The sequence below is a fragment of the Anser cygnoides genome, chromosome 4 (genome assembly GCF_040182565.1).
Source record: "Anser cygnoides isolate HZ-2024a breed goose chromosome 4, Taihu_goose_T2T_genome, whole genome shotgun sequence".
Classification (NCBI taxonomy): domain Eukaryota; kingdom Metazoa; phylum Chordata; class Aves; order Anseriformes; family Anatidae; genus Anser; species Anser cygnoides.
The window spans coordinates 68,894,037-68,915,680 of record NC_089876.1 but is presented as its reverse complement, the minus strand read 5'-3'; the positions used below and the strand labels follow the sequence as shown (position 1 = coordinate 68,915,680).

The 21,644-nt window shown below is 42.8% G+C and overlaps 1 protein-coding gene across 9 annotated transcripts in view; it reads left to right on the top strand.

The window, feature by feature from the left end:
- Positions 1-21,644, top strand: part of FAM13A (family with sequence similarity 13 member A) — a 137,566-nt gene that overhangs the window by 109,558 nt on the left and 6,364 nt on the right. For 8 of the 9 annotated variants that reach the window (XM_048052161.2, XM_048052159.2, XM_048052154.2 and 5 more), the window contains 9 exons: positions 5,986-6,199; positions 6,588-6,726; positions 7,822-7,903; positions 8,045-8,265; positions 9,620-9,703; positions 13,839-13,934; positions 15,482-15,565; positions 19,631-19,827; positions 20,540-20,641. In XM_048052161.2, coding sequence (XP_047908118.2) covers positions 5,986-6,199; positions 6,588-6,726; positions 7,822-7,903; positions 8,045-8,265; positions 9,620-9,703; positions 13,839-13,934; positions 15,482-15,565; positions 19,631-19,827; positions 20,540-20,641 — 1,219 coding nt within the window. The remainder of the gene's footprint in view (positions 1-5,985; positions 6,200-6,587; positions 6,727-7,821; positions 7,904-8,044; positions 8,266-9,619; positions 9,704-13,838; positions 13,935-15,481; positions 15,566-19,630; positions 19,828-20,539; positions 20,642-21,644) is intronic. The other variant, XM_048052156.2, reaches the window with a different exon arrangement.

The following is a 21,644-nucleotide window of genomic DNA, read 5'->3' as shown; positions in this document are numbered from 1 at the left end:
AGTGGGTTTTAATACTAGGATCTCAGGTGTTGTAATTAGTTTAGGCTTTTTAATCCCTCCAGACCTACTTCAGCTTACAGCACCTAAGACCTTAGCCCTTTGGCAGACAGGTGTGTGTAAAAGCAGTGTATCAGCTCTGTGGCTGCAGAGAGGAGCACACAAGACCCCAGTGGTATTTTGCTATCTGCACCTCTGAGCAGATGTGTGTGTTGGCATGCCCCTCTGTTAATCATGCAGCCCCTGGTAACCCTGTCACAAACAAATAGGATAATGATTTAAAAAATAAATAAAAAGTTTTGGACAGCAATGATTTAAAAAATAAATAAAAAGTTTCGGACAGCAAGATGAAGCTGACCAATAATAACCCCTGTTAAATTTGATAAAAATCATCCATATTCCTTCAAGCATGATATAGGTTTATTAATAACTCCAGTCCTTTATGCGGCAGGTTGGTAGAGAGATGGTGTTGCAACAGATGTGTGTATGCCTACGGAGTTGTGCAGAGCAACACCTGGCAGATGGCTGACAGCTTTGTTGAAAGATTAGCTGGTTGTGGGATTTTGAGAGGAGTGCAGCACCGCTGAAGGTCTGCAAGCTCAATACCGGTATATTTCACTTCTGTGACAACTTAGAAAAGGCATACCTAAAAGAAATGCAGTAAGAGTCTACACAAGAAAGAGGAAATTCTCTGTGCTGGCATAGCCTTGATGGTTAAATATACCCCAAATTATTTAAGTTTTTCATTAAATGTTTTTGTTATGGAAAAATTAAGAAAATAAAGTACATAGAATATAGAGATATCAGACCAACAAAGGACATTTTGTAGTTGGGGCCTACTACAGGCTGCTTGATCAGAAGAAGCCTGTGGATGAGGCCTTCTTGCACCAACTACAGGAAGCAACACGCTCACAGGCTCTCATCCTCCTGGGGGATTTCAACCACCTGGATGTTTGCTGGGAAAGCCACGTGGCAGGCAGTAAGCAATCTAGGAGACTCCTGGAGTCCATTGAGGACAACTTCCTCATCCAGATATTAGACAAAGCAACCAGAGGAGAAGCGTTACTGTACCAGGTACTCGCTCATGCGGAAGAGCTCGTTAAAGAGGTTAAGACCGGAGGAAGCCCGGGTTGCAGTGACCACGCCCTGGTTCAGCTTGTGGTCTCAAGGGGTATGGGCCTGGCTAAGAGCAAGGTCAGGACCCTGAACTCCAGAACAGCCAACTTCCAGCTGTTCAAAGAACTAGTGGATGAGATCCCATGGGACACAGTCCATAGGGACAGAGGATCTGATCAGAGCTGGCAACTCTTTAAGGATATTTTCCTTGGAGCACAAGAGCTCTCTATTCCCATATATAATAAATCAAGCAAGGAGGGTAAGAAACTGGCATGGTTGAATAAGGATCTGCTGTTCAAACTTAGGTAAAAGAAGGAAATGCACAGGCAGTGGAAGCAGGGCCACGTGCCCTGGGAAGAGTACAGAAACGCTGTCTAGATATACAGGGATGGGATCAGGAAAGCCAAGGTACTGACAGAACTAAACTTGGTGAGGGACGCAAAGAATAACTAGGAGGAGTTCTATAGGTACATTGGCCGCAAAAGAAAGACTGGGGAGAGTGTAGTGCCTCTGACAAATGAGGATGGAGAACTGGTAACAGCAAATGTGGAAAAGACAGAGATACTTTTGAGGCTTCTTTGCCTTGGTCTTCAGTAGTGGTCAGGCTTCCCATATCTCTCATGTCCCCGAACCTCTAGGCAGGGGCTGGGGGAGCAAGGTCCCCCCCATTGTAAGCAAAGAGTAAGTTCAAGACCTCCTGAAGCAACTTAACAACTGCAAATCTGTGGGCCCTGATGACATTCATCCCAGGGTCCTGAGGGAATTGGCTGATGTAGTCGCCAAGCCTCTCTCCATCCTATTTGAAAAATCGTGGCAGTTGACAAAGTCCCCGGTGACTGGAAAAAGGGAAGTATTGCTCCCATTTTGAAAAGGGTAGGAAAACCCAGGGAACTACAGACTGGTGAACCTCACCTCTGTGCCTGGGAAGATCTTCGAACAAATCCTCCTGGAGGGAATGCACATGCAGGACAGAGGTGATCCGAGACAGCCAGCACGGCTTCACCAAGGGCAAATCGTGCCTGACCAATCTGGTGGCCGTTTACAATGGGGTGACCGCAGCAGTTGACAAGGGAAGACTGACCGCTGTCATCTCTCTGGACTTCAGTAAGGCCTTTGACACGGTCCCACATTACATCCTGATCTCTACATTGGAAAGATATGGATTTGAAGGGTAGACCATCTGGTGGATAAGGAATTGGCTTGATGGCCGCACCCAGAGAGTGCTGGTCAATGGCTGAATGTCCAGGTGGAGGCCTGTGATGAGCAGTGGCCCTCAGGGGTCTGTCTTGGGACCAGTGATTTTCAATACCTTCATCAATGACATAGACGATGGGATTGAGTGCACCCTCAGCAAGTTTGCAGATGACACCAAGCTGGGCGGTACAGCTGATACACCAGAAGGAAGGGATGCCATCCAGAGGGACCTGGACAGGCTGGAGAAGTGGGCCCACGTGAACCGCAAGAGGTTCAACAAGTCAAAGTGCAGGGTGCTGCACATGGGCTGGGACAATCCTGGACATGAGTACAGACTGGGTGAAGAACTCGTTGAGAGCAGCCCTGTGGAGAAGGGCTTGGGGGTTCTGGTGGATGAAAAGCTCAACATGAGCCAGCAGTGCGTGCTTGCAGCCCAGAAGGCCAGCTGTGTCCTGGGCTGCATCAGCAGAGGAGTGGGCAGCAGGGCAAGGAAGGTGATTGTCCCATACTCTGCCCTTGTGGGGCCCCACCTGCAGTGCTGCACCCAGGTCTGGAGCCCCCAGCACAAAAAGGATGTGGGGCTGTTAGAGTGAGTCCAGAGTAGGGCTACAAAGATGATCAGAGGGCTGGAGCACCTCTCCTATGAAGAAAGACTGAGAGGGCTGGGGTTGTTCAGCCTGGGGAAGAGAAGGCTCTGGGGAGACCTCGTTGTGACCTTTCGATACTTCAATGGGTCTTATAAAAAAGATGGAGAGGGACTCTTTACTTGGGTAGATAATGATAGGACAAGGTGGAATGGTCTTAAACTAAAAGAGGATAGATTTAGACTAGACATTAGGAGGAAATTCTGTACTGTGAAGGTTGTGAGGCACTGGAACAGGTTGCCAAGAGTTGTGGCATGTCCCATCCCTGGAGCTGTTCAAGGCCAGGCTGGATGGGGCCTTGGCCAACCTGATCTAGTGGGTGGCATCCCTGTCTGTGGCAGGAGGGTTGAAGTCAGATGATCTTTAAGGTCCCTTCCAACCCGAGCCATTCTACAATTCTACGGCTAGAAAACTGGAAGTTTCTTCTCAGCAAGAGAGATCTGATCAAGACGGAAGACAGGCAAGGGTAACTGCTCTGTCAAGTCAGTGGCAAAGAAAAGGGAAAGCATTTACATTCTGTACTGAGGTTTTTATCCTTCAATTAGCAGAAAGGGTCACAATATTAAAATTTATAACAGATACCTTCACACCTGAACCATTAAGTCCAAGAATTTAACAGCCTTCAGAAAGGGCTTAACACTTTGATACATATCTCATGGATAAATAAATAACAGAAGATGTTATATCTTCTGTTAGACAAGATTTGGTTGATTACGCAATGTCAGAAAAAGAAGCTGCTTACCCTTAGTGGGTCACTATTTGTTTGTACAATCCAGCAATTCCAGTGCTTCCAGCTGAAGCATCTGGCACCTCACCGGTATGAGGAACAAGGCAGTTGGACTGTAACTCTGATCCAGTTCAAAGTCTGATGCAGATAAGATCCATGATTCTGAATACCTAGATATGTTCCTTTATCGTTTGTTTTGTTCCTTTTGTTTATATGATGCTTTATTATATGTTGGGGGGAGGGAGTGGGAAGGGGTGTTATTCATTTTGCGTCCAGATAAGATTTTTCTTCTAAATACATTTCATCAGCAAGGGAAACAATTTACCCCTAGATTCTTGCCTTCTAGGAGTGAGGTTTAAAAACAGCTGATTTTATATGGTAGTCATTTCTTCTGCCAAGTCTCAAATTTGTTATTTCCTTTTCGGATTTTTTTTCTTCTCCTTTGAAACACTTTCTTTGGATTGTGAATTATTACTTTGGGGCAGGACATGCAGACACAGACAGACACACTAGTCAAATGTATCAAATTTCTTCCTTTCATGTTATCAGCTGTTATTTTGCTGCAAGAGATCTTGTGAGGACCTGAAATTATAAGATTCAGGGAAGGGTCTGACACCAAGGTATCACAGTTTGGATGAATGATTTGCCCTTCATTTTCCCTTTGTTCCTGCTAGGTACCTCGAGGAAAAGAAAGTCAGACATTAGGAACTGTCAAGGTGAATGCAGCTTAGAAAAAACTTGCGCTACATCTAAGAGAAGTGTAGGCTACATAATGTTTCTCGTCCATGGCAAAGCAATCTACATGCATTTGGGTTTTACACACCTCGTTGAGGTAGCCTCTGTGAGCCACACTTGTATGTGCAGGGTGTGTGCTTTGCTTATCACAACACCTGAGGAGAGGCTATTTTGCAAGAATGTCAAGCATTTTACATTTTACAGTAACTTGTCAGCTTGCATTCAGCACCAGTCTCTAAGCAGAGGCATGCGGTTTATATTCTTGTGCGGAGGAAGAAGAGAAGGAAAGTAACACTTGATGCAGCAAAATACCACTGAGCTTGTCATTACTGAATTTTGGTTGATCCGGACCTTGCTGTCCGAGTTGTACCTGGAGGAGAGCAGCACAAAGATTCTTTAAGGAAATTCATATACAATCCACTGTGAAAATCTTAACCTTGTTCAGCAAAAGGAAATACTGCCTTTTTTTTTTTTTTTTCCAAAAATTGCTAACTTCAGAAGCCCTCTTCTCTTCATGGAACGAGAATAAGACACGCTAGGCACAGGAAATAATGAGTCCATAGCTGTGTGACTGGTCTGTGAGTTTTCTATAACTTTTTTGTTTGGTTTTGTTATTTGACTCTGGAACTATTTGTTAGGTTTATAAGTTCAAGGCCTGCCTCTTAAACTGTTTAATCCTGTGGCGCTAAGTAGGAGCATGCAAATCAGCTTAGTAAACTATCCGAACACAAAATGTTACACTCCTTATGGCATCTGGAGGGAGCGATCACAAGATTGAAGTGAATGCTTTCTGGGAACTCAGCTATGCTAGTCAACAATGCTAAATTGGTTTTCCATTTCTCTCCCACCCTACCATCTCCCTGTACAGCATTGTTTTTACTTTCAGCTTGTTAAATCATCCAGAGGATTGAAAATTTCCTCGCTTTTCTACCATGCAACAGGTTTAAGTAGCAGGTTTGCATATGAAAGGGAAAAGGGGAAAACTCAGACTGTATTACCGCTGGGCATCTTATAGGACAGGTAGTAGTAGAGAAACCCTTTCCTTACAGACCAGAAGAACATATGCTTACTTCTAGTCTTTGAATTTCCAACAGTGCGTGGCAGGGTCATACTGCAGCGCTGGAGGCTACAGAAGAACAATTACTGTGCTGCTCATTTACAGCATTTGTATGTCCTGAAACTGAAATCATTCCTCCTGTAGTCAGCTCGCCTCCTTTATCCTGCCATGTGCCACTGATTCTGTTCGGAATAACTGTTTCCTCAAAGGTGCTGGCTGGTGATAGCCTCTCTTGGTATCAGCCCATGGTAATTACTGTCCAGATTATAGGTACAGTTTTATGCTGTGCTCTAGAAGATTATTTATGCTTCTGTACAGTATCCACTGTGACCAGGCAGTGTTTTGCGTTACTTTGCACACAGGGAGATGTGAATAATGACCCAGAGAATGCCTGACGACAAGAAATCATGATCTGGTCTGAACGGGTTGGGGTACGGTGTTAGAAAAGTTGCCTGGAGTCTGTGGTACATGTAAAACAAAAACAATAAAACCAGTCTTTGTCTTACTGTTCCTAGAGCCCATCCCTGCTCTTTCCTCGTGGCAGCGAGACAGCTTAGACTCAGATGAGGCTCGCCTTTCCCCGCAGGCTGGTCGCTTAATTCGCCAGCTTCTGGATGAGGACAGTGATCCTATGCTGTCCCCTCGCTTCTATGCCTATGGACAGAGCCAGCAGTACCTGGATGATACAGAAGTGCCTCCTTCCCCTCCCAACTCTCATTCGTTTATGAGGTGCGTTGTGATTTCCCTGTGCTGACTTTCATCTGGCTGTAAAGGGTTTGTGCAGTTGCATCAAGCAACAGCTCTTTGGATCACATAAGCCGTACAGCTGTATTGTGTTGGGCTTCTGTTTATGCTAAGAAGATGCTTGTATTTTAAGAAAAGTTCTTGGTAACTGATCATTTCTGTGTTTTTGAATTAATGTCTAGGCAGTTGCTGTTGCTGAAAGAGGCTGTTACAGCATCCTCTTGTGTTATCTGTCATTACAGAGTAGCCAACATAGCTTTCTCACTTCCGTGGGATTTGCCTTTATTTACACAAAGTTTAAGTGGCCTTCTGAGCACGAAGATGTACTGTGACTGTTTGGATAAACTCTTCCTGCAATCTTTGCTCTTGGCAGGAGGCGGAGTTCTTCTCTGGGATCTTATGAAGATGATAGAGAGGACCTTACCCCCGCACAACTCACCCGGAGGATTCATGGACTGAAGAAAAAGATCAGGAAGTTTGAGGAAAAATTTGAAGAGGAAAGGAAATACCGAGTGAGTCTCCAGAAACATTTGTACAGAAAGGCATGAGGTAGCTGGAAAGGGAAAGGGCATCAGGGAAGTCGGTCAGACTTACACAGAGAGCTTGAAAGTGTTTAAAAAAAAAAAAAAAGAAGAAGAAAAAAAAAATGCTGCTTCCTCCAAATGGAAATGTGCATCCATACCATGCAGATTACCTTTCCAAGCATTTTTTTATACTACCAGTGCAGCACAAGAAGTAGTCTAACAAACTCATAGGATTTTGATCACTGATTTAGGCAGTATGCAAAAAGCACACATTGGGTGCGTATGAATAGCTATGGCAAACTTTTTATTTGTTTGTTTATTCAAGTTCAGCTTATGGGAAGAACAATTGTGCATCCCAATTGCGTGATGGTAACCCAAGGACACCAGCACATTGCAGAGGAGAGAAGAGCAGCCTTCTTTGCTCCTGAGCAAGGAACCATAGCCAAGTGTTGCTAAGCAGTAGCAGTGTACTGTACTCTAATTAGTCCTGACATGCCCTTCTGATGAACAGAAAGTTTTTTTAAGGAACTGAAGTTTCATATGTGTGCATATTCATTGGTGATCTAAACCACAGAGGGCAGTACTGAAAGGATCTTGCCTACAGTAGAAAAGTCTGGATGAAATGTTCAGAGGTTGCTGCAGCCTAGCATTTGGGTTATTTCAGTGTTTTTGGATGGTAGGTAGCTTTCAGTGTGGATACGTACATCCTAATTTTTCTCAAACTGTTTGTGATAGGTTTCCCCTATTTTGGAGTTGCCATCTTGTTAGGAAACAACAGACAGAAGAACTTCAATGTGCATCTGGCCCTCCAAGGCACTCCTACAACACAATGTTTGGATTTTGTCATCAGATTTTGTTTTCTTAAAATAAATAAATCTTGTGATTCCGTTAGAGACAATGTTGTGACAGGCAGGGCAGTCAAAGCAAGATCAGAACTGAACTGATCAGAGGCATGCAGGAGCCAGTCAGAAGCCTGTGCCCATGCTCTGTGCTGCTGTTTCTTCTGTTGTGACATACACTTGTTTCAGTGGGTCCCTCCTGTTGGTTTAACACAGATTCAACATGACTGTTCTTTCCTCCCAGCCTTCCCACAGTGACAAAGCAGCCAACCCTGAAGTGCTCAAATGGACAAACGATTTGGCCAAATTCCGAAAACAACTTAAAGGTGAGCAGCCACCATTGGTGTACCTTCTGGGGGCAGGTGGACATTGCCTTGTTTAAATTTGATGTTGGGCAGTGTTCCTGTCACTGTCACATTTTCAAAAAGAAAAAGTTCTCCTCTTATGTCCCATATGTCCCTGTTTAGAATCAAAACTGAAGATATCAGAGGAAGACCTTGGCCCTGTGGTGCGTCAACGGAGCAACACTCTCCCCAAAAGCTTCGGTTCTCAGCTCGAAAAGGACGATGACAAGAAGCAAGACCTGTCAGATAAATCTGCCAAGCCTGCCGTGGAAGTGACCCTTGATTCTATCCAGAAGAAGCTTCAGGAAAAACGAGCAGAGACAAACCGACCTGAGGATATAAAGGTAAAATATATTCAGTTCAAATTTAGGCCTCTAAGTACAAGTGTGCAACTCATGGTTGCATGGGCCCTTGTGAAAACCTTGTATTCTTTTACATTTTGTCACAAAGTCTACAAGCTTTACTCCTGGCTCAGCTCACTTGATTTAGTTTCTTTCCCTCTATGTTTGATGTCTGTGATTTTTTATTTTATTTTATTTTATTTTTAACAGAACTCTGTTTCTACTGAATGGTATTGTTTGTTCTTTCATGATTCTCACAGATTCCAAGTAACAGTTCTGAATTCCTGCAGTATTTCCTGCTTTGCATTTCACTGTTTCTGTCATTATTTGCTTTTGGAAAATTCTGAGTCTTCCAGTGATTCTGGAGATTAATTCATTTATTTTCTTCTAGATCTTTCCAAAGCTGAATGCTCTTGTCTCAAGGCATTTTATTGCAGCATTTCTGAGTGTCACGTTAAGCTCAGTTAGTTTCTGTAATCTCTGAGAGGTATCAGCAGAGAGGTCTTTTTGTCTGATGTTGCTAGTTCCCGAGTTTTGGGTAGCCTTGTAAATGAAGTCCTTGAGTCCGCTGATGTGTGAATTGTGCAGTACTCTATAAGAGAGGGGCAGACAGTATTATCTTTGTTTACTAGATTTGCAGAAGTGTTTGGCTGTTTTCTGAAGGTAGCAAGAATACACAGTCTTGACCTTTTAAAGAAGGCATATGATAGTATTTGGTGCAGTGGTAGAGATAGAAGGCAAGTTCAGTGGGGAAGCTCTGGCAAACTTAGGAAGGTCTCTTCCAACTGTCTGCCCTTTTTTTTTGGCTTGGTCCCTTCAGCCTGTCTGCTGGAGCTTTTCACTTCATAGCAGAATTGGCAGAAGGAGATGGTCTGACTGCACTTCATTTCTCAGCTAAGTGTGTTTGTGGCAGTCAAAGCAATGATGGCAAGCTTTGCAAGAGGTTTTCTGGAGCTTGTCTCAGATTTGGAAGACAAGAAGGAACATGCATTTTGTTGCTGGACTTATAACTCGGGTCATTGTAAGTGAAAAACAGCCACCGTCATTAAAAGTTGCTTAGCATTGGTTGTTCAAAGCATGCTGAGAATCAATAAATCCCCATTATGTACATACAATGCTTTCGTATACAAAGGTTATTTGGGTTTTATTTGCTTGTGTTGTGTATATAGCTCTGTGCATGGTAAGTTGTTTCAGCAATAGAGTTGGAAAAGGTGAGGGGGGGACTAGAAAGCAAAGATGAGTCTTCAAAACATTAATGACAAAATGCCAGGACGTTTGTTAGGCCACAAATTAGTATGGTTGGAGTCTAGGCATTTAATTTTTTTTCTTCCTCTTCTCTCTCTGACACTTTTCATAGGACATGACAAGAGATCAGATAGCAGCTGAGAAAGTGGCTCTTCAAAAAGCTTTGCTGTATTACGAAAGCATTCATGGCAGACCGGTATGTACAGCAGCATTTTTTCAAAGTATGTCTTTATATGTCTTCGTCTGTGGTAAGTGATCCCCCAGTGCTCCTTTGATGTCACAGTCGCTAGGACTTCTTGCTGTTCTAACCACACGCGCATACTCCAGTCACCTCCCTGCTTCTTCACTACTGCTGCTACTGAGGAGTCTGTTCTCAGCAAGACTGTGTCTGCACACAGTGCTGGACATGACACACACCTGTAGGACTGAGCCTACGGGCTGAATGAAGTTGATTGTGCATTGTTTTGGCATCACACTCACTAGGATCCACAGACATTCAGTTTGCAGCCCAGCTGATTCACCAGCTTAGCTGGGGATACAGTATGCACAGGAATAGTTCATTGTGCATGGTCCCCCATCCAGCCAAGAATTTTGCAATTTGCTAGTATTAATGGCTAACTGGAATACAGGTGTGCAAGCAATGTACAGTCTGAGGGGAACTACATCTTTCTCCAGCACCTTGCTATTTGCAAGGGGGCACTTGCATCTTGCAATTTGCTAATCCTTTTGTGCCAGATTCATGAAATAGTTTGTCTCCTGAGCATCATGACGTAAGTTGAGAGGAGATTTTTTTTTCTTCCCCTGAGAAACTGATGTTTGTTTCCATGTGGAAGGGAAGGGTACGAGGTTTCTTGTATGTTTGATCTTAACAAAGCAAAAGTATTTGTGAAGACAGAGGATTAAATATTGTGACCTGTTGATTCCTTCCATGACAAAAACACGGTGGGTTCCAAGCCACCGAGTACTCTGGTTGGCTTTGTATGGATCCCTCCTCCTCTTTCACTTCATTATAATCTTTGTTACCATCCGTAGAGGTAAAGTAACTTAATTTCAGAGTGGTGCTAATTCCTTGACCAGTGGCTTGGGAGCAGCAAATTACTGCTTATAAAAAATATTTGATTAGTACAGCTCACAAATCTGTCATTCTCCTACTGCATGGGAGTCCTGATTTCTTCCTTCCTTTTGCTTCTCAATTATTTCCTCCTTTGTCCATTGTTTTAAAAATCTTGCTAATTTAAATAAATGCCTTCGTGAAGAACTAATACCGTACAGTCACATATACCAGCAGGTGAAAAGTGTGGTTTTATGAAAGGACGTGCAATTTTATTATTGTATAAGACAGCAAAAGGCCAGCACAAGAGAATTCACTTAAATCTGCCTGGTCTTTTCAAGCAGAATCTGAGTCTGCTTTTGCTATTACAATGATACAAATCAGCAGGTGACACCTAGTTGAAGTAAACTCACTTAAATCTGTTTAAAAAGAGAGCAAGCCCAGAGCCTGTCTTGTCAGCATACCTTTCCCTACACACACACCTTCTGATGCTTTATTTATACAACCACTTTTTAATGTATTTGTTTTTAAGTAAGCAGTCTATACCTAGCAACATGGAACTGCATAGCAAGGAAGACTGCAGCTGATCAGCTTTTGCTGTACCCAGCTCCTGGCACTGCAGCAGTGGAAAAATACTGAGAGCTTGAGGAGAATGGGGATAGTTCAGCCAAGATTTTTTTTTTTTAAGATATTTAACTAAACAAGAAAAACAATGGAGCTCAGATTTATTGTGCAGCTAGGTCTTTCTGTACCAGTGACAGATGAACCTGCAGAGGTAGAACTGAACTGTTTTAGTTAAGCAAAAAAGTCCATCTCTAGAAATTCTCAAGCTGCTCCAACAATGTAAGCAATGGTCTCTTCCTTGGCTGCTGCTATTTGCCATATGGAGTATGCTCCAGGGTTGTGTCAAAAGCTCTGTTATTCTGACAGCTTTTTTGCATTTTGATGTTCTCCCAAAATATATTCAGGTTTCACTGGTATTACTAATGTTTACCTAGCGAGACAGTTTGCCCATGCGCAAAACTTCTTCTTTCAGAGCCTGCTTTCTGTTTAAATGTTCTGCTGCACGTCTGCAGGGCTGACTCAAACCTCGTACACTTAACTTCCTTGCCTAAATTAATTCTTTGTGTTCTTCCTCTGTAGTGATATTCAGACTCTGAAGCACGTAATTTATTTTTTCTATTCCTAAGCATACCTAAGGATTTTCTGCCCATTCCGAGGCTTATGTTTATCTTCCTGTACAGAACAGGAACATTGATCTACTTTGAAATGTCAAGAACTGAAGGTTTGGTTCTCAGTCTCAGCATAGTCTTTTTTTTTCTTTTTTTTTTTTTTAATAGCAGAGGCTGCCTGAGCCAACAGTAGTGCTGTGCCTCGTATTCTATTAACTGCTAATGTGGTAAAGCTAGGAGTAATATAAGTCCTGTAAGCTTTCTCCAGTTCCTCCAATTTTATGCTTGATTAGTTGCAGAGAGACGTCCAAAGTTGCAGTGGCTAGCAAATTGCCTCCAATTGAATGCAGACATATAAACACAAAATTTGATACAGAGTGTTCAGTGAGTTGTGTGACGCTGCTCACATCCCCCTCATCCACACAAACTGTTTGCTCACTCGATGAACAGCCAGTTTGAGGTTGTCAGGTATGGGAGCCAGACTGCTCTTCAGAGGTGTGAAGAAGACGTGCAGTCCGTAGAGCTCAAACTGCTCATTTATATGCACTATATCAGGCTTGGAGATGGTTACATTGAGCCCAAAAAGCAGTAAAAAGCTCTTCCTTCTTCTTTCTCCCTATTCATCTGCCCCCCAACAAAGGAAATAAGCTTAATTTATTAGGAGGAAGATACTACCTCCGGATTCTTTGAGTCTGTTCATGCCAGTCCCACCCCTGGCAATACTTACAGTACCTCGTCTGCCCCTTGCAAACCAATGCCCTCTTCTGCTCTGGTGGGATGATGTGAAAGCTTTAAAAAGCTTACTCCAATGAAAGTCAGCTGCAGACAAAACAAAACACAGTTCATCTTGAAATTTCCTCCCTATCTCAAGCTGTATTCTCTTTCCTCCTGTTTCTGTTGTGGAAGGGGAGACTGTACAAAGTTCATCGGGGTTAATACTGTTGGTTTAGATTTTTACATCAACTGGTGATTGACAGCAGTAAAAAGTCTTGGAATCTACAAATGATATCGGAGTCAGTTAAGGCTTATAAGAGTTTTATAATCTAAAGTTAAACAAAAGATCTAATGGAAGGACAGTCATAGGATGTGGGTTAGACAATGCTGCATGCAAAGAAAGATGATGATCAGGTTGGTTGGCTAAATGTTTTGTTTTCTAACCCTGCTGTAACAAACCATTGAAGAAATAGAAACCAACTTCCTTGCAACTAGTACTTAGCTGGACAGACCTTTGCTTTCCCACGCTAGCTATTGTCTGTTAGGTCTTCCTTTCTGCGCTGTCAGTACCACTGAGGTTTTCTGCTTAGCATGGATCTGAAGGAACAACAGAAATGAAAACTAGCAGTTTGCAATACTCAAACTAAGGAAGGAGCATGACATGCAGCTAGGAGGTGTGGAGTTAGGGACAGAGTAGTATAAGCAGAGCTCAAGGTGGGTGTTACAGCACTATTTTGCCTGCTCTGTGCCACAACAGCTGTGAAGCTGTGATAGCTTCATCCTCTCTCAGGTGTGTGGTAACTCTTGTCCCCAGCAAAGTTGCTGGGAGGAAGGGTGGAGGGGAAAGGCAGGGTATTAAAAAGACGAGGAAGGGCTATCTTGAAAGGGAAGTAAAGAGGAAGAGCAAAACAGGAAAGTCAGCTTTTGTGAAATCTATAGTTTAACTTCCCTGGGAAAGCATCCTTGGGGAGGCAGTCATTGCAGCTCTTTTCTCTTTTGCTGGATCTTAAACTGCCTCTGGGGTCCCAGCCACAAGAATAAGGGTGGGAAATCCCATGTTGTGTCTTATAATGGTAGATATGATTAGAAGCACAGACTGCTGTCTCCGTGGGTCATTTTGTTCTGTGAAAGCTGGTCGTTTAAAGCTCCTGTCTTATACAGCCACATTACAAGACACCCCACAGCCTGGGTGCTGTTTCATCAGGCACCTAGGACAGGAGATGCAATGACATACCCAAGTACTTTAGCGTTTATAATCTGTGCTAGTGCTGTTATCATCCTTATGATATTCCCTTCAAGCCCCTCTGGATAATGGTGATAACAGGCACATATGTTGTAGAATGGAGTATCTGCTGCTGCAGAATTCATGTTTCTCATTTCTTTTTCTTTTACAGGTTACCAAAAATGAACGACAGGTGATGAAGCCCTTATATGACAGATATCGCTTGGTCAAGCAGATCCTCTCCAGAGCCAACACCATCCCTATCATTGTAAGTGAAACTTTCTTACAGGGGCTCTTACTTCAGTTTAGAGCTGAGTAAACAGGATTCACTACACCTTTGCATACAGCACGATCGGTACAGCCAACTCCCTTATAACCTAAAGACCAGGTAAATGAGTGAATCAGTGGCGCACCATACACTGAAGTCGGGCGAAGCTGGTCAGGGGATTCAAGTGCCCGCTCATTAGCCATGGGACACATCTCACTTTTTGAAGTTTCTCATCTTTCCATTGGGCTGCTTCTGTTATTTCATCATCTTATGTTTGGCTACAGCCTGACTTCCCTTGCCTTACCAATCCACTCAGAACTGTAGGTCTTCCATGTTGCTTGGTTACACAGGAATGTAGACTTCCATGGGTCTCAAGGCAGAGATACCAGTCTCCTTGGCTGAGAGAAAGGGGAACAGTCTCCTGACACCGCACTTCTGTTAAAGAGATCCTGTAAGTGGTAGATGCCTCCTCACTCAAGGAGATGGCAAGGAAACGTTGCTACCAGCTTGGAATCCAATGCACCCCTCTAGGGAGCAAACATAGCATCTCAAATTCTAGACAGCTTGTGTAGGCAACTTTTTAAAAATTATTTGACCTAAATATACACCCAGATTTTTTTTAGCCTGTCTAAAGAAAGAGAATTGTTTTATCTTGGTTCCTATTTTCCCTGTTATGTATGATCCCTTACCATTTCCACTGTTCCCAGGCAGCACTGCTGTGATGGCTGTTTTTTGTAGCCTGTTTGCTGAATTGAATGGACTGGCACATCATTACCCGAGTGCAGTCAATCACACTGACAAGTAGTTTTCTTCTGCAAGTAGTGGGAGGTTGTCTTGCATTTAAAACAAAAGCTGTTCCTCTTTGAATATGCAAAGTTCTCCCCGAAATTTGTGCTGTGAAGATGCTGCTGCCCATCAGAAGGAAGAAACCCTGTAGTTGTCCATGGACAGTTTAAGGCAAAGCTCTCAAAAGAGAGCTTAGGTCCTATTTAGACAGGAAACTGAAACTGCACACTGGCTAGCACAGGAGAGAGGAGACTGGCTTTCCCCAGCCCCTTTAATGAGAGCAGTGAGAGTCTCATGCAGAGGAAGGATGCATTTGAAAATCCATCTCTACATCATCGGGCACTTCAGTGGGAAATCTGGCTCCTGGAAAGCAGGGCTGGAGAGTCCAGCTGGCCTTACACCATAGCTCTGAAGAGTCAACCAAGTGTGTGTGTATGTGTGTGTGTATAGGCCTCAGGCTGGGGGTTTATTTTCTTGCAGCCTTTACTTTGTAGTTCCTGCCCAGCTAGTATTCCAGCATCCAAGGATTTTTCTTAAGTGTTTGGCGATGATGTTCCTTGCTAAGCAACATCTTGAGAGAAAGCGGTCCAAGGTTCAGAGGGTTTGCCAGGCACAGTTTTTGTTCTTTAAGAAATAGATTGTTCCTGATGGTCTGGCAATGAACTGAGAGAGAGTGAATGAGTGAGTGAGAATGATGTGAGGGCAGGTGGTGGAGGAGAAGGGGGTTCATAATGTAACGTACTTGTTAACACCTGTCACAGGGTTCCCCCTCCAGCAAGCGGAGAAGCCCTTTGCTGCAGCCAATTATCGAGGGCGAAACAGCTTCCTTCTTCAAGGAGATAAAGGTGAAGACCTCCAGCTGCTAACTAATTGCTCAGTTTGCATCAATTTTTACCCTTACACCAATGAAAGAGAATGATTGATTTTTCTTTTCCATCAGTGTTGATTTTTTTGCAGTGTCTTCCTGAAAAATCAGTAGCTGCTTTAAGCCTGTCCAGTTCTGATCAAATTCTTCCCTTGTTGTAGATAAGACTAAACATTTTCCTTGGCTTTGCATTCTTTCCCTTCTCCTTCCCCCTCCCTTGTCACCTGCATATAATGTATTTTACTTTGCTGAAAAACTCACAGTTATCCTTTGCACCTTGGGTTGTAACTGTTGCCTTGCTTTCCTCCTTTTTTTAATAACACTAACTTGTGTTGCAATAGTATCTCTCACTCCAAAGCTCTGTGACTTGCACACAGCACCCTGGCTGGAATGAGATCTCACAAAACTAACACTCACACATGGAGTGAACCAGGCACTTAAAGGATTCATACCTTCTCCCATTCACATGCTTATTTTATCCGGGGCTTTTTTTCACTGTTTTGCAAATGGTATTTCTAAGCAAGTAATAAGAGAATGGAATTAAGAACAATTCAGTTCTGTTAGCTAACACTCGGTCAGATTTGGATGCTAGGATGGTCGTGTTTCTTTCTTGTGCTGCTGTGGGGTGGTAGTTCTTGGTGGTGAAGACTTAAAATATTGGTCCTTCTTCCCCTGAGAAGGGAAGTCCAGCTGTCAGCTAGGACAAGCAGTGTGGAGCTGGGCCCTGGTCTGTTTTTGTTACCATTGTAGAGTAACAGCAAAAAGCATTTCAACACATTCTTGTCATTTATGCGTTATCCAGCCAGTTTGGTTAATGGTGTAGACACTGCAAACCTATACATCCAGGGTGGTTCTGTGATAAGGCAATTCTGGTAGTTTGTATATTAATGAGCTGTTCAAGGCACATATTTATTAAAACCAGATTACAGACTGAAGCGTATTCAACTGCTGTTTGGAGGATGGTTAATGAGCACTGAGTTCTCAGTATTTTCTAGATAACTGCTGAATCAAGTCTGTGATAGTGGTCTGGGCTGGGTTATTGGGTTGGTTTCGGTATTTTTGTGTCCTCTGTTTTTCAACTGTGCTTGCACCCAATGTCAAAAGTTACAGCTATGAAGTGTGGTGACCTTTGGTGACTAGTGTGGCTAGTCCTGCATCGGGACAGTATCTCACCAGCTCACCAGTGTCCTGCAGGGAGCACAAGCATGGAGAGCTGTGGTGTCGCTGACACAGATCAGAGTGACATTAAGCCCATTAACACATGCCAACTAACATTTAACTGGGGCCCAGTGAAGCTGCGCACAGCAGATTTTCACTGTACTACACTCAAACAGAGAAAATTGCTAAAAGGCCCAGGAATTTTCTCCCTGTATGGGTACATTGTGAACAGAGCACTACCTGTCTTGATGAGCCCCACTGTCATTTTCCTGTTGTTTTTTCAAAGTGTATGTGAGAGCTGGATAAAAGCTTGAAGGGTGGTTTGAGTGATGCTTTGCAGAACGTTTGGGTAGAATATCTTGAGTATTGACTGTGTTTAGAAAATCACTGGAATCCTTGCTTGCTGGGAGTACTGGGGTTGGCTTACTCTGGAGATTTTATATTTGTAGCTCTGTAAACTTTAAATGCCTCACAATTGCCTAAAGATCCAAGCAGGTGCAAGCCAAATGGATGTAGTCAATGAAGATAATTTTGGTTAGAGATGTAAATGGCAGAGCAGGTTTAAAATAAGACTCCCATATAAGATTTCTTCAAAGCAATGGCCTTGTCCATTAGAGTTCTTGCTAAGATTTTTTTTTTTTAATTTGCTCCTTCTTTTTAAACAGCAAAATGCTTTAAGAGGTCTTGTGACAGGCAGATGTAGTGTTTTGGCACTGAGGTCTAAACAAGTGAAATTTCTACACTGTCCTTTCCTCCCATGTGCTTTCTTTGGCAGGAGGCTTGCTCCTGAGCTCTGGGCCAGAATAATCCTTGCTGGCCTGGGGTGCGTGCTCGTGCCCTGGAGTGAGGCAGGCAAGCCAGCCTGCTGTGCCAGCCCCCATTAGCTGACACAGGCTCACCAGTGTCCGTGGGGAAGAGGCTGCTGCCAGATGTGCAGATTCAAGTTACATGGAGACTTTGCTTCTCTCTTCGGGAACGGTTTCCTACATTGCTTGTGAAAATGGTCCTTTCCTTTTCTCTCCAGAACTGGAATCCAGAAGCAACTTGCTCTCACAGGAAAGGGCAAGGGGGCTTCTCTTTTGGTGCTGAAGGGATTCCCCTAAAATAAGAGTATCCTGTTTACTGGTTAGATTGACTTAGCAAATCCTTCGCTGCACCCCAGCAGTGATGGCATTATCCTGTTTCAGTCCTAGCTGCCATTACCCAGCTGGGCAGGACAGCACGCCTGGGCTCCTGTGAATGGCAGGGAGGGATGGTCTCCCTTCCCTCTTTCCAGCCTGAAGTTATCTGCAGGGTTTATCAACAGTACGTGACTGCTGTTACAGCTGCAGTTCTTCTCGTGAAGGGACATTTTGTGCCTTCTGTTTAAGCTATACAATCTGTCTGGATAAAGGATCTTATCTAGTCACGTGCTAAAAAGTGCTTTAATTTTCACTAGTTCCCTGCAGATTCTTCTGAGATGTTTTCAAACTTCTCGGTATCTTTTATTATCATTATTATTATTATCATCCTTATTGCTCAAAGCTTCTCTGCAGCTAATCGTCTTTCCATCCTCAAGCCTCTATCATGGTTGTAATTCTTGGCCTCTGGCTTTGGTTTGCGTTTTCATCGCCTAGAGCTTTAAAATGAAAACTCTGGGCAAATTCCAATTTCATGTAAATGTATGCACTTATAAATCATTGACTTTGGGGATTTAATGGGACTATGCCAGGTCCCAGTGTTATTTTCTCCCTTTTTGCTTGAAATATGGGAGCAATCTCTTAGGAATAATTTAACTATTAGCAAGGAATCACACAAAGAAAATAGCTAGTTTTGATCCCACTGCAACAATATATTTTTGCATACAGTTGAACTCTTCAATAACGCTATTCCTCAAAAGCTTTTAAAGATACATATATATAAGCATATATATATATATGCTTAGATCCTTCCTGGTTAGAGTTACATGGCTGTAAAATATATATACAAGTTATCTATGAGACTTAATGTCCATGCTGGCATTTATCACCTTTTTCTAGTGCTCATTCCTTATATTAAAGTTGAAAATTACCTTCTAGAAGTGTCTCTGTAAGTAAGTGTCCTGTTTCCTGAAAATGCAAATGATTTCTGGACAGTGTCACAAGACAAGCCCCGCATTTGAGAACACTAAGAATTAGCAAATACTGAGTGTAGCAGAGATATCCAAATGTTGTGCCTGTAAATTTTAGAAAAGATTTGAACATGTTTAATTCATCAGCTTACTTTGGGGGAAACTGCAGTGGATAGAGTGTTTCCCCTCCAATTTTCAGTGTGTTCTAGCTAAACAGTATAAAGCTGATGTCAGGATCACGTTAGCAATAGCAAGCCTTTACAGTCAATCATATCCAATATTTGGCCATAGAAAGACTGATCTGAGCTCATTATCACTCTAAGAGCATTTGAGGTCTTGAATTCTCAGCCATTAGAGAGAGCTGTTGAGCTGTGTCAGTTGAGAGAACACTTCACATGTTAACCTGGCAATCCATGTGCTGTCTTGTGTGTTTGTAGGGAAACGTAGAGGACCACGGGTAAGCTTTAGACATGGCTGTAAATGTTTTTATTTGTATCAGAATATATAAATTAAAGCAACAGCTTACTAAGAAACATAGATATTTCTTCACCTTTTTGTTGTCTTGGGTTTTCTTAAGCAATCTGAGCTGGTAATCACAGTTTTTCTGACATGCTCTGGGTGTAAGGACTCTTCTTGGTGATATTCTGGTGTATTGTCTTGCTTAGCAATTGAAGTGCTTGCTCTTATCAGCTTCTTTCCATATCTGTTCCCAGTGCATGTCGTGAAAGGAGATACTTGTTTCTGAGAAGGGAAGCAGTAACTTACTCTGTTATGGGGGTGTTCTGTCCTTCTGTGTAGGAGGAAGAGGAGGGCTCCGAGGAGGACAGCAATGTGAAGCCAGATTTCACAATTACTATGAAAACAGATTTCAATGTGCGTAGCTTCTTGGATCAACTAGAAGATGATGCTGATGGCTTTGTTTCCCCGGTGGATGATAAGATGCCATCAAGGAGCAACCAGGATATGGGGCTTTCAAATCTCCATGAAGCATCCATGTACGTTGAATTTGCAGACAACTTCAGAAAGTTACTTCTTGATAAGATGGCATTTTATTTGTAAGAAAAGTGTATAGATTTTGTTGTTTTTGGTTTTTTTTTTCCATTTATGTTCTAATTCAGAATCTTTTGCACTTCAGCTCTAAATGCAATAGACCCTTATATGAAAGAGTTTGGGAGAAAACTACCCTGTCCTGATACTGATATTTGACTTACGTATCTTTGGATTCTTGGACTAAATGGTAGCTCCACTTCACCTATGGCGAGCCTTTATCATGAAAACAACCCTGCATTCTGCAAGATTTTTCAGTTTTTGGAGACATCAAGTCGAGCTAGTCTCGATAGTTTTAAGCACCGAGGTCTGATGTGCCCACACGTATGTGGTAGCCTTAATTCATGTCCATTGAATCATGATCCTATAAAAGTCACCAAAACCATATCCGTCTTCAGCAAGTAAGTTTCATAGAAGTTAGTGATGAATTGTGTGATGCACACTTGACCTCCTTTAAGGCTTCAGCCTAATTATATAATCATTTTGCTGAAATAAATTCAGAGAGCTTTGTATTGCAATTAGCATCAGGTTGCCAGGGCTGCTTTCAGGAGCAGCTCTCTCACTTGGCATCTATACAACCATGCGTTTGTATATTTACTCTATGTTTTCAGTTATAATTGTGTACATAAATATAATCATGTTTATGTTTAAACCCAACAGCCCTGAACTATTAGAGCAGCTGCAAGAAGTCAGGGAGGAGAAAAAGCGAATCAGAAAAAAATTAAGAGACTTTGAAGATAATTTTTTCCGACAAAATGGAAGGTAATTTTCTCAGCTATCCCTCTGTCCTTCAGTTATTCTTAAGGTCAGTTTGGCATTTACAAAGGCACAGTTTTTTCCAACTGTGGAAAGTTATGTGAATTCACTATTACATATTGCATTGTCATTATTGCTTTACCCACATTCATTACAGTTGCCCATTAAAATTAATGACTTTTTTTCAAAGAACTTTAAGGACCACAGCCTCTTAGACAACATTTTCTTAGGAAAAGCAGTGGGAAGTACAAGTATAAATACTGAAAATCCAACTGCCTCTAGCACAGTTAATAAGAATAGTGAAACTTCCTCAGTGATAAAATAATTTTTCTTCTTAGTTATATAGTATGTTTAGATCTCTGTCCTATTCTTGCTTGTCTATGAGGTATTCACACACTAGTTTAACAAGTATTTCTGCTTCACTATAGCTAAATGTGTTCCTCAGAAAAAGTTCCTCATAAATGAGCTGGTAAAATGCTTTAATATATTTATACTCCTGAAATTATTATGCTGGAGGGAAGGGATGTCATCCAGAGGGACCTGAACAGGCTTGAGAGGTGGGCCTTGGCAAACCTCATGAAGTTCAGCAAGGCCAAGTGCAAGGTCCTGCACCTAGGCCAGGGGAATCCCAAGTACGAATACAGGCTGGGCAGTGAGTGGATTGAGAGCAGCCCTGAGGAGAAGGACTTGGGGGTGTTGGTTGATGAGAAGATCAACATGATCTGGCAGTGAACACTTGCAGCCCAGAAAGCCAACCATTTTCTGGGCTGCATCAAAAGCAGCATGGCCAACAGGGTGAGGGAGGGGGGATTCAGCCCTCATGAGACCCCATCTGGAGTACTGCATTCAGCCCTGTGGCCCCCAGCACAAGAAGGGCATGGACCAATTAGAATGAGTCCAGAGGATAAGGGCCATGAGGATGAACAGAGGGCTGAAGCGCCTCTACTATGAAGAAAGGCTGAGGGAGTTGGATTTTTTCAGCCTGGAGAAGAGAAGGCTTCCAGGGTGA